Here is a 10936-nt window from a genome sequence, read left to right on the forward strand (position 1 = left end):
ACATAATGCGCCTGCGTTACAAGTTTGTACAAGCAATTGATAGAGTTGGGTAATGGAACTGTTTATAGTATAAAAATCTATACTTGTAGGGGAAGGGTGATATCGATGTATAATTTCCAGAGGGCAGCTTCTGAACCATTTTTGGAATTATGCTCTTGTTTTTAATTTTTCTTGGGTACGAAATGATTCTGTTTCCTCTTTCTAGTCAAACACTCAACAGGAGTCAGGACCCAAGAAAAGCAAACAAATAGTGCTCACAAATGATTAGTCCACTCTCTCTCTCTCTCTCTCTCTCTCTCTACATTCCAGGTGTTGTTCTTAATCTTCTGTACATAGAACTGACCTCTATATAGGGTTACCCAATATTACCACCCCAGCAAGAATTCACCTCAGAAAAAAGCAAAGCTGCAATGCAAATTTAAGGAAATGACACTTCCATTTACCTGAGGAGGTGACACAGTTCCTTTGGCCTTTGCAGACAAATGGCTCAGCAACAACAGCAGGTACTCCTTTGTCTCCTCTCTCTCTTCCTCCTTGGATTTTCCCCTCTGAGCTCAAAACCCACCTCTCATTTCTCTCTCTCTAGATTTCTATGGTGGGTCTGATTTATTTCTTGTTTTTTTCCTATAATTTTCTGGGTTTGTGGGTCTACTTTTTTCTTGCCACATTGTTCAGTCATGTTAATTTTTTGTCATTATTTGTTGGAGGCTTATGAATAATTGATAATATTGGGATGATATGACTGGTGGATGGCAGGAAGGGTGGCCACTGGGACTGCAGCCATTGCATGTGAGAGTTGGGCTGGCTGCTTCAAACCATGAATTTTCTGGGTCGGTTTCTTTTAACACTTTACTCACTGGTTCTCCAACTTCCTCCACAGATTCCTCATCAGATCTGGACACAGAGGTCAGTGATATATTACAGACTAGTTTTGTCTTCGATGGGCTTTGTTGGAATTTTCTAGTCATACATATGACATGTGTGTATCTGTCCGTATATTATATGTGTATGTATTTGGTTTAGAAGTGATTGGTATATACTTCGGGTTGTGAAAAATTTTGGACTCGAAATTTAGAGGTTCCTACGCTTTCACTGTAGTTTTGTAGATGATACTGACACTGTGGACCTAATTTTACATTTGTTACTGTTACTAATTAACAATATGTGTTGCTAACTGACATCATGTGTTGGTAACTTGCTGTTGCCTGATCTTAATATGAAATATGAAGAAAATATTTGAAGGAGGTCTGCGATCTGTAATCGTGTTTTCCATAATCTTCGACAGTGTTTAAGTGTTTTTGTACATTTTCTATGATTGTTAATTCAAAATGTGCTTGGTTGGTTTCAGTCCACAGGGTCCTTTTTCCATGATAGGAGCATTACGCTCGGGAGCCTTATAGGAATCAATAACATCCTAGAGCTCTCAAGAAGATCTCTAAGAGGAAGAAAAACCGATCATCAGGCCGGCAAGGACAGGAAGACGAACAACAACAACAACAACAACAACACCAAATTCAGACTCTGTTTTCTCTCTTTATGCTCCAAAGACAGTACAGATGATGAGAACGTGCGCAATCATCCGCCATCTCTCGGCCACTTTCTTGCGGCTGAGAGACAAGCGGCCAATGAAAACTACAGAACAAACCCTCCAATTTACGGACCAGACGACGAGCTTGCCCTAGCTGAGCATCATCAGCCTGCTAGAGAATCAAATAACTCACTCTTTGTTGATGGTCAAGTTGCTCCTCCCCAATCTAGTCCACGGTTTGGTTCAGATCATGTCGACCAAAGAAAATCAATGCTGTTTTCATGCATGTGTTGACAACTCTCTCATTGACCTAGCATTATGCGAATGTCTCAGTTTCTTTTGCTTTCGTTTTTCGGGGTCTCATTCAGAATTTCATGTTATTGGAAGAAATAAAGAGGTCAATTGACAATTCCATTGCATCCGAGCTCGAATTATGGAACAAGGAGAAGAAGGAACCGAGAAGAAAGTATCGGCAACAACCAAGTTCTATTATTGGGTGCTCATATCGATCTATCATGTTGCCTATGCATCAATCGTTGGATATACCCTGTACGGTAACTACCCTAGCTTCACCGTATCTTTTATTTCATTTCTTCAGGAACAATCACAAACATTTTTTTTAGTATGGAGAAGAAAATGCATGAAATCGGTATCTGTCTCACCTTTATGGAGCAAATTAAGCTATTTTTCACGCCAGTTGGCTAGTGTTTTGGATTGATTAATCTCATTTAATGATAAGTAAGTTACAAAAGCAAATGTTCATCATTTCAATTTATGTTCCAAAAGTATGATTACAAAGACTTATGGGGCCAAATGTGATGGTATCCTAGGTACTATGTCCTACCAATTGACTAAAATGGCTAGGAAATATCTAGGGGAACAGGAAAATTTGTGTCTACTACTATTCAACATTTCCTAAATTTAACCCCAAATAGGATTTTTCCTAGAACTTACAAGAAAATTGTTATTAGTATTTCGAAAAATTTATTATTTCTTCGATTTAGTGTCTAATGCTTAACTAATTGTTGCAAAACGCCACTTAATACTACAGTCTAGTAGTATTCCTCTTCACTTGTAAGTAAAAGGTCTTAGGTTCAATTCTTACCGAATGCGAATTTGAATTACATTATTGCTAGCCCATTGTGAGGCTAAACCCACCCCCTCTTCCTTAGTGTAGATAATATCTTTTGTTTAAAAAAATTGTGGCAACACACATTCTAAGCCCAATAACGTAACGACAAGTATACACACAAAGTCCAAACCAACAATAAGTTTGGAGCCTGCGGCATTTAAAGACATTAAGGCCTAAATATAAAGGAAAATTAATAAAAAAATATTTGAAAACTTTGAGTTTTAAAGATAGAGACAAAATAAAGGTAAAGTGAATAGTACCATGATTGACTTTTTAGTGTAAAAATGTGATTTTTCGTTAAAAGTGAACAATACCTAGAGCAAAGTTCCCTAAATATAAAGATTCGTCTTGATCTACACCCAATAATGTAATGAAACATATACACAAAATGTTGAAATATAGAATGAAATGTTTGATAATGTTGTGAACTTAAAATGTATTAATAAATAAATTCACGTGTTATAACAAAAGTGAATTCCGTTATACTTACAAACTTGTTTGCAAGGAGAAGTGGAACCTATGAAGTAGCAAGCAAGTCAGTAGCAATGTTTCCATCAGATGAGACTTATGGCTAGTTTGGAGTTGCTGTGTTTTTTTTTTCAAAACTGCTTCAGCTATGGTTTGAAAATAAACAGTTGTGAAAAAGAAGTAAGTGTCTGGTAAAAAATATAGCGCTAAAAGTGCTTTTAGCGAAAAAAAAAAAAGAAAAAAAAAGAAATGGTGGTAGGCTTGTCAATATGAAAGTTTCATTAATTGGTGTTGTTCACCTGCCTTAAATGAAAAACGTTTTTTTTTTTATGAGAAGCATGTGCAAACCTGCTTCTTCTACTTTCTGCTGTTTTTGACTCATAATTTAAAAAAATAAAATAAAATAAAAAAATTTCTTTATCTACCAAACACAATTAAGGCCCCAACTTTTTTAAAAGCTGCTTTCAAAAAAATTTAAGCGATACTAAACCAGTTCTTACAAGAAATTTTTCATTGTGATAGGAATACGGGTGGTACACCAAGTGTTTTTATAGAAGTGGTGAGAGATTTTATTTTTTAAGTTATCAACTTTTTAACATACATATCCCACTATTTGTATAATAACACGTAATGTATCACTCCTTGTACCTATCATACCGAAAAAACTCTCAACTCTTACACTGTCCAAAAGTCCATACATGCATAATTTTAATGGACATCATTTACTGACAGAAATAAAATGGATAAAAAAAAATCAGCCGAACGGGCCACATCCATCTGATATTTGGTAGATTTCCAAATTAATCATATCAAGCAAAAGGCTGGGCCAACTGAAATCCAGGGCCCACATAGTTTAAGTGGGCCTGCTTATTTCTTGTCTTTTCACATAGTCACAGGCCTAACGTCTTTCTCTTAGTCAACATCTTGGCAGGTAATGTTTCACTGTTAACCCATCCAACTGTCTCTGTTAGCGATCTAGCTGACTTGTCCAATTTCATAAATTAGATTTTGGAGTCATATGATCAAATATAGACACAATCACATGAAATTCAATCTCCCAATCACTTTTTCTTTATTTGTTGACCGACGCGAGTTAAGTCAGTCAGTTAAAACCGCGTATTTCTAATAAAATCTAATTTAAGTCTTTTGCATTTGAGGTTAAATCTTATTTCTAATAAATTAAAATAGTTCCAAATATAATGTTGTAAATAGTATTTAAAATATTGATATCGGTAAAAATTTTAATATGCAAATTTGTAAAAATATCTATGAATACATGAATATTGATTTGCCTTCGAGGAAATGATAAAATTTAGTAAAAACGTAGAAATTTAAAATAAAACTTTAGGGATTGTCAAATTAGAACAAAATATAAAAACTTTTTTGATATTTAACGATGTGTAAGAAACATCGATGAAAATATTACCCTTATCAAAGAAATTTCAAACACTGATTGTAAAAAAAGAAAATGACTTTTATTTATTTGTATTTTTTGCACTACAATCCCATTTCTATGCACAAACTACAGAAATAATTCAATCTAGCCACCAAAAAAATGAAAATAAAATAATATTACATTTCCGCAAGGAAAGAGTAGTGTTTGGCAACATACCCTTTGACTCTTTCCAACCAGCCATTCAAGAATTTTGAATTTTCAACTTAGAAAAATAATTTCCTCCTCTTTTTTTTTTTATTTTTTTTTATTTTTTTATTCTTTCTTTCCCCAATTCAGATATCTAACAGACTCTCAAACCACCAACTAATAAGTTCCTTGAACCTCAAGTAAACAAATTTAAGAGGACCACAACGCAACTAACCCTAACCCAAATTGCCTGCAACTCCCTTTGCTTGTTTTCCAAAACTACATAACACACGGACTTTTATCTGTACACAGCAGCTCCTTGGATTCTTCTCTCTTGCACTTGCATGAAAGCAACGAATCCGACAAGCGTCAAGGCTTGTCAACCCATTCATTCCCGGCAATAATCCTTCCTGAGCCATGGCCACCCATCTTTCCAAAAGAACCAAGTGCCGATAAGCTCTTGAAGCTGCTGCTGCCCTCGCTGAAGTTTCGGGACCTCCTTGCCTTTCTTAGTTTGGAGGAATTGTTATCTTCGGTGTCATGATCACCATCATCACAACTTTTGATCTTTGCAACTACCAAATGGGCAATTGGGCTTCGGCAGAATGGGCAAACTGGTGGCGTAAGGCATAATGTAGTTGGATTTGGCTTCTTGTGGCAGCAGAGAGCTAGAGTGCATTGTGCACACATTTGGTGACCGCAATTCTGGACTTCAATTGTACACACCTGCTCAAAGCATATGCAGCATTGATCTAAATCGCTTTCCTGCAATAAAACGTCTGAATTAATACTTTGGTCCCCGTGCATTAAACAATATGATAAATGTCTCTATAATTCACGACCGCTGAAAATGTCTCCTTGACCTACTAAATCCGAAAACTGTAGGAAAAAATGAGGTGCATCCTACACTAGTAAAGATCTAATTCAGCAGCAAGATCAAAATTTAATGCTTCGAAAGGGGACCGTAGCCAAGGAAAACAAATGAAGCAAAGACAAAATAGTACAGTGTTCCTAATGTTAGGATTCAGAAAACTGTCATGGGACTCATGGTCCAGCTCACTGTATGGAAAATAAAGCTCATGACTTCTGATTTTTGATCAGAAACACAGCTTCTGATTTTAAAGAACAAGATAATTCTTCTGCCGAAAAAAAAAAGAAAAGAGCAAGGTAATTCACAACATTTAAAAAATTTCTGTCTAAGCAACCAAGTTCATTGATTCCGTCTTTCAGAAACACTAAATTAAAGGACAAGACAGCAACTTGTCAATCCAAAATTAGAATAATAGACCTCACTCATGTAATGTCGTAGACAATTAAGAAGAAAAGATATTTCATTGGGTGGTTAGATTTCAATCAAACTCTTTTTGGTTATTGAGTAGCATTGAGAAAGTGGGCGAAACCCACCATAAGCTCCTACTTTATTTAATAGACATACTTGAATACGAAGAAAGAGAGGGTGGGAAATTACCACAGATATATTGTCATCCATCCCTGTATCAGAATGCAACGGAGATGGAAGAGAGTAAGCAGTTCCTTTCAAGATGTTCCTTTCCCTTTCCCTGTTTGCCTCCATTAAGGCCTGTTCTAGTAGAGCTTTTGCTTCCTGATTAAGCTCATTAATAAACTTTAAAGGTGCTGGCCACACAAGAGGCTCAGCTGATGAAGGATTTAGCATGGCCGCACAAGCTCCGTGTTTGTGTTTCAAAGCAACTATATATGGTATTCTCCTGCATATATAAAAGCACATAAGATATAAGCTCAAATGGAGTTTCAAAAATCACATTAAGGGACATGATCATCCATTCAGATGGTACTAATCAAGAAAAGAGTCGAGCAATTTAAAGGTGAAACAAAATGATTATACCATGAGACAACGTAAAACATAGCTCAAGAATTTAGTCTTGTATATAAATTAAGAAATGAAAGTATTACTCAATTTTAGAAAGGAATGAAATTATACCCCGATGAATCTCTTTGAACACGATCTGCACCCCATGCCAACAATCCCCGTATGCAATCCAGAGATCCCCCACTAGCCGCCAAATGAAGTGCAGTGCTCCCAGGGAAGCTGTAAAAAGAAATTCATCAATGTACAGAACAGAACTAACACCGCTGATTAATCGGGATTAAGAATTTCAGCACAATTCTTACCCATATCTACCAGTTGAAGCAGACACAAGAGCCCCGTTGTCTAACAGAATATCTACACATTCAGGCCTACTTCGACGTGCTGCCAAATGCAACGGTGTTGCTCCTTTACCGTCTCTAATATTCACAAATCGGGCAAATCCCCTGAAATCCAATCCAACAAACTCATGTTATCGATAAGCAAATAGCCAGAGTAATCAAAGAGGGGACCGAATCAGTGTGGAGAGTAAAAGGAGACCAACCAGGAAACAGAAACAGGACTCGAACGAGCAGCAGAAACAATAGCTTGAAGGCAACCGGAATGGCCATAGTAAGCGGCATAATGCAAGCAAGTTCTTCCGTTGAGGGAATCAAACATCAATACCTGATTAATATCCCACCATGATTTCATAGTTAATATTTAGAAATACGAACAAAATTTTGCAAATCAGAGACAAAAACAAAAAGTTGGGATTTTACACATACATTTGCACCTGCTTCAAGAAGCTTTTGCACGCAGGAGATCTTGCCATGCATTGCAGCCAGCATCAATGGAGTCTGAATCATTTCCAATCAACAAAACCATAAGACAATTAGAACAAGAAAAACAGAACAAAACAAAACAAAAAATATCAAAATTCCAAAATTTTCACATTCGGAGCCAAAAGTAATTAAAATTACCTGCTTGTGACGATTTAACGCATCTGGATTTACAGATCGTTCTAACAGCATAGAAAGAATCTGCGAATCAAAGCAAAAACGGAGAAGCAAGATCATAAATCAAACATCTAAACCGCATAAAGATTTCCCAACCCAAAAAAAAAAAAAAAAAAAAGATTAACCACCAAGAATAAAAAAACCCATTTGCCAAAAATCTAGAAGAACTCCAAAAAATCATTGATTTTCTGAAATCCCAATGAATCAAAAGAGTCAATACGAAGAAACCACCTTGATCTGGCCGTTGGCGGCGGCGATATGAAGAGCGGAGTGGCGGTCGTAGACGGTGGAGTGGCGTAGGAGAGTCGGGTCTCTCTCTAACACATCTTCAACAGTGTCCAGCTCCCCAAATTGTACGGCTCTGAACAGCCCATGTTGGTCACTCTCTCTGCAACTCAACCCTTGACCCATCTCTCTCTCTCTCTCTCTAGTTTCTCTCTCTTAATCTCAATTAATGGAGTCAATGGGAGCACTTCATTCAGCTATATCTTTGAGCCACCTTCACCTGAAGGCAGAAGGTGGTGGCCTCCATCGCCAACTGAATATAAAGGTTTCACATTTATGCATTTCAAGTCTAGAGAGAGAGCTTTGGAGTTTGGAGCTGCCCGGAAGGAGAAGGGCTGAACGAGTCAGTGTTCGGGCAGTCACTAAGACTGACTACGGGCAGCAGTCAGATATTTCTGGGGCAGTTAGATTTGATTTCGAAACAGTACGATGGGCCAACCAGCGACACCCAGTTTGATTAAATCAATCGCAGCCGTTGAAATTTTTACTCTATTTTTCCAGTCGTTGGATTGGAAATAATTAGGCTACTAATGTTGAAATTAAGGATGTTTAATTCGATATTAGGAAAATGGTTTACCGTGTTGAAGTTTGACTGTATTTAGTTTTGGGCAGAAGGACTGAATTGACGGTGTCTAACATTGCATAATTATTTTGGCACGTACTACAATATCTTAGTAGATTAAAGGGAAAATTAGAAATAGCTCTCATTTTATAGATTATTTTTTGCAATAGGTCTAATTTTAATGACTTTTGACTTTTGAAATATATCCAATTTTTAGTTACTTTGGACCCATATCAAAAGACCCCGAAAATTTTGAATTGGATGTTAAGTTTTTATACGTTATGCGTCTCGAGTTCAAAACTCTCTATTCTTTAAATTATTATTATAATTTTAAACTTTTTTCTCTATTAATAATAAGATTTTTTTTTTAAATGCAAAGACTCTTTTTGTGACAATCCATCCATAACTTCACGATTTTATTAATTTTAAATGATTGAATTGACGAAAATTCCTAAATGTGAGATTGTTGACTTTTATTGGCCATCTCTTCGTGACTTGTACAAACTACTATTTTACTGTATTCTCGAAGTACTCGACGATACGAACACATACGTGCAAATGGAACGTAATTTGGAGCTATAACGAAGGAGTTATTAATGAACGAAGTTATGGGCGAAATGGTCATTTGATCATAGTCTGGAATGCTCTAGAAAAACTGGAAGCGCCATGTGGATGGCTGTGATGGAGAAAGGAAAGAGATGGATGGCTGGGATTAAAAAAAAAAAAAAAAAGGGGATTGGGGGCTGCCCAATAAAAAAATAAAGGAGGAAGTGAGAGGCCAATCGGAAAAAGAGAGAATAGGAGGAAAAGAGAGAGAGAGAAAGAGAGAGGTTAGTTGAATCGGGAGAGGAGAGAGGAATGAGAGTGACCAATGGAGAAAGAAGGAAGGAGAGAAAGGAGATGGGAGAAAAGGAGAAGAACTGAAGGGGGGACACCAAGCCAAACTGGGTCATCCTTTGACCCGTGGCCCGACCCAGTTGTAGCCATGATTTCCGACGCCTTTTCAGGTGATTTCTCTGGTGATTAGAAGCCACACACCACCTGGAATTAACCTAGCACCCCTTCCTTTTCCAATTTCATCAAAAACCGAGTTAAATTGGCCTTGAATTTGTGATGAACTCACGGGCGAGTTCTAGGGGTGTACGGCTAAATTCTGCCATTTTTGAAGGTAGTACAATCGACCATCACCATCAAACTACTTCTCTTAAGGCAGGGAACAAAGCCCAAACAACTATAGAGGCAGTGGAGCACCGGAGGTGATGGATTGAAGCCACCCATTTCTAGGGCTTCTGGCGAGTTCGAGGGAAATTGGGACTTTTCCCGACCAAATTGGGCTTGGCCACATGTATGAAACTTGCTCCATTCATCGAGATCTACATTTATGTGAAATTTGGTAAATTTAGGAAATAGTTGAATTTTCCGATGAGTCAGGGCGGCCAGCCGCCGCATGGGCCAAGACCCCACTTGACCATCCTAGGCTAATTTGATGCCCTGATTCCATAATTGACATCCATTTAGTGAAATCCTGATGTTTTAATATAGTTTCGTAATGGACCGTATAGTTGGTCGCCACTTGGTTATTATATGAATGGATGATTCGACCGTTAGATCAACACCAAACGTTAATACATGATAGTATGTAATATTTGTGGACATTATGAACTTACAGATCGGGAATCCAACGTACGGATCTTCCCGAATTGAAATTCTAAAGTTTGTAAAATCTAACTTTGACCTCCACTTGAATTTGCGATTGGTAGAGACTTGACCATTGGATCGTAAAAAAGTTTTAATATTTTGTTCTAGAAGCATAGTGTGGACTTTGGGAAGTTATGGATCAGAAATCCATGGGTGGATGTCCCAAATTGACTTGTGTAGGGTTGTGGACCCTTCTCAGTGCATTTCAACGTGTTGATTCTGAATCCACCATCCGTTTTCCGAAGTTCGACCATTGTTGGATAGTTCCTTTATTAGCCATATTTTATACGAAAACGCGTAATTTCATTAGCATGTTATATTTACCTAAATGGTTTCGTTTCTAAGCGAAACGGATCGCAAGGACTCTCGATACTACAAGACGGGTTCGACTCGGTGACATGGTCTGTGAATGGGTCTTTTCTTTGATATATATATATTGGCTAGTTTCCATATATATATATATATTTATAAATAAATTCTCTACGTGATTGCCATGATTAAACTTACGTTTATAAGAAATGCCTTATTGTTGGGAAATGATGAAATAATCCTACAAGATGCACAGGTAAGCTTGCTATCAGGGGATGCCTTAATTATATTTATGGTCATGAATAGTATGATATTGACAAGAATTGTTGAATGGCTGTGGCATGATTTTAATTATGTTATTTGTTCATCATTTGCTGCACCGGTGTTAATGCTCGCCCATGGCCAGGGCTAGTTTTTCATGTGTATGTTCACATCCACACCGCATGCTCGCCTTAGATATAAGTAGGTGCCAGTCCTGTCGTACAAGTTGCAATAGGCAACTCCGACTCGTGTGTGACCGCGAATAGC

At 37.4% G+C, this 10936-nt stretch overlaps 2 protein-coding genes across 2 annotated transcripts; one reads left to right on the forward strand and one right to left on the reverse strand.

Moving 5' to 3' along the window:
* Window positions 1–281: 281 nt before the first annotated feature.
* LOC103944934 (uncharacterized protein At3g17950) lies at window positions 282–2299 on the forward strand. The gene is made up of 3 exons (XM_009355414.3): window positions 282–503; window positions 757–906; window positions 1349–2299. The coding sequence occupies exons 1-3, from the start codon at window positions 483–485 to the stop codon at window positions 1820–1822; spliced, it is 645 nt and encodes a 214-aa protein (XP_009353689.2). The 5' UTR covers window positions 282–482; the 3' UTR covers window positions 1823–2299.
* A 2282-nt stretch (window positions 2300–4581) lies between these two features.
* On the reverse strand, window positions 4582–8106 carry LOC103944935 (putative E3 ubiquitin-protein ligase XBAT31). Its single transcript, XM_009355415.3, has 8 exons — window positions 7786–8106; window positions 7519–7578; window positions 7324–7395; window positions 7101–7222; window positions 6862–7002; window positions 6671–6778; window positions 6179–6437; window positions 4582–5475 (listed from the first exon to the last, which is right to left on the reverse strand). The coding sequence occupies exons 1-8, from the start codon at window positions 7963–7965 to the stop codon at window positions 5080–5082; spliced, it is 1338 nt and encodes a 445-aa protein (XP_009353690.2). The 5' UTR covers window positions 7966–8106; the 3' UTR covers window positions 4582–5079.
* Window positions 8107–10936: the final 2830 nt, after the last annotated feature.

This window comes from the organism of the source record quoted next, unplaced genomic scaffold (assembly GCF_019419815.1).
Source record: "Pyrus x bretschneideri cultivar Hongxiangsu unplaced genomic scaffold, Pyrus_bretschneideri_v1 Contig39, whole genome shotgun sequence".
Classification (NCBI taxonomy): Eukaryota; Viridiplantae; Streptophyta; class Magnoliopsida; order Rosales; family Rosaceae; genus Pyrus; species Pyrus x bretschneideri.

What these genes read in the sequence shown, in the direction of transcription:
- LOC103944934 (XM_009355414.3), top strand. Translation starts at nt 483, where the DNA reads ATGGCTCAGCAACAACAGCAG. An exon ending in TGGCTCAGCAACAACAGCAG is followed by an intron (nt 504 to 756) that starts GTACTCCTTTGT and finishes GGTGGATGGCAG; the next exon opens with GAAGGGTGGCCACTGGGACT. An exon ending in CATCAGATCTGGACACAGAG is followed by an intron (nt 907 to 1,348) that starts GTCAGTGATATA and finishes GGTTGGTTTCAG; the next exon opens with TCCACAGGGTCCTTTTTCCA.
- LOC103944935 (XM_009355415.3), bottom strand. Translation starts at nt 7,965, where the DNA reads ATGGGTCAAGGGTTGAGTTGCAGAGAGAGTGACCAACATGGGCTGTTC. An exon ending in CCGCCAACGGCCAGATCAAG is followed by an intron (nt 7,579 to 7,785) that starts GTGGTTTCTTCG and finishes TTTGATTCGCAG; the next exon opens with ATTCTTTCTATGCTGTTAGA. An exon ending in AGTCCTGTTTCTGTTTCCTG is followed by an intron (nt 7,003 to 7,100) that starts GTTGGTCTCCTT and finishes ATTGGATTTCAG; the next exon opens with GGGATTTGCCCGATTTGTGA.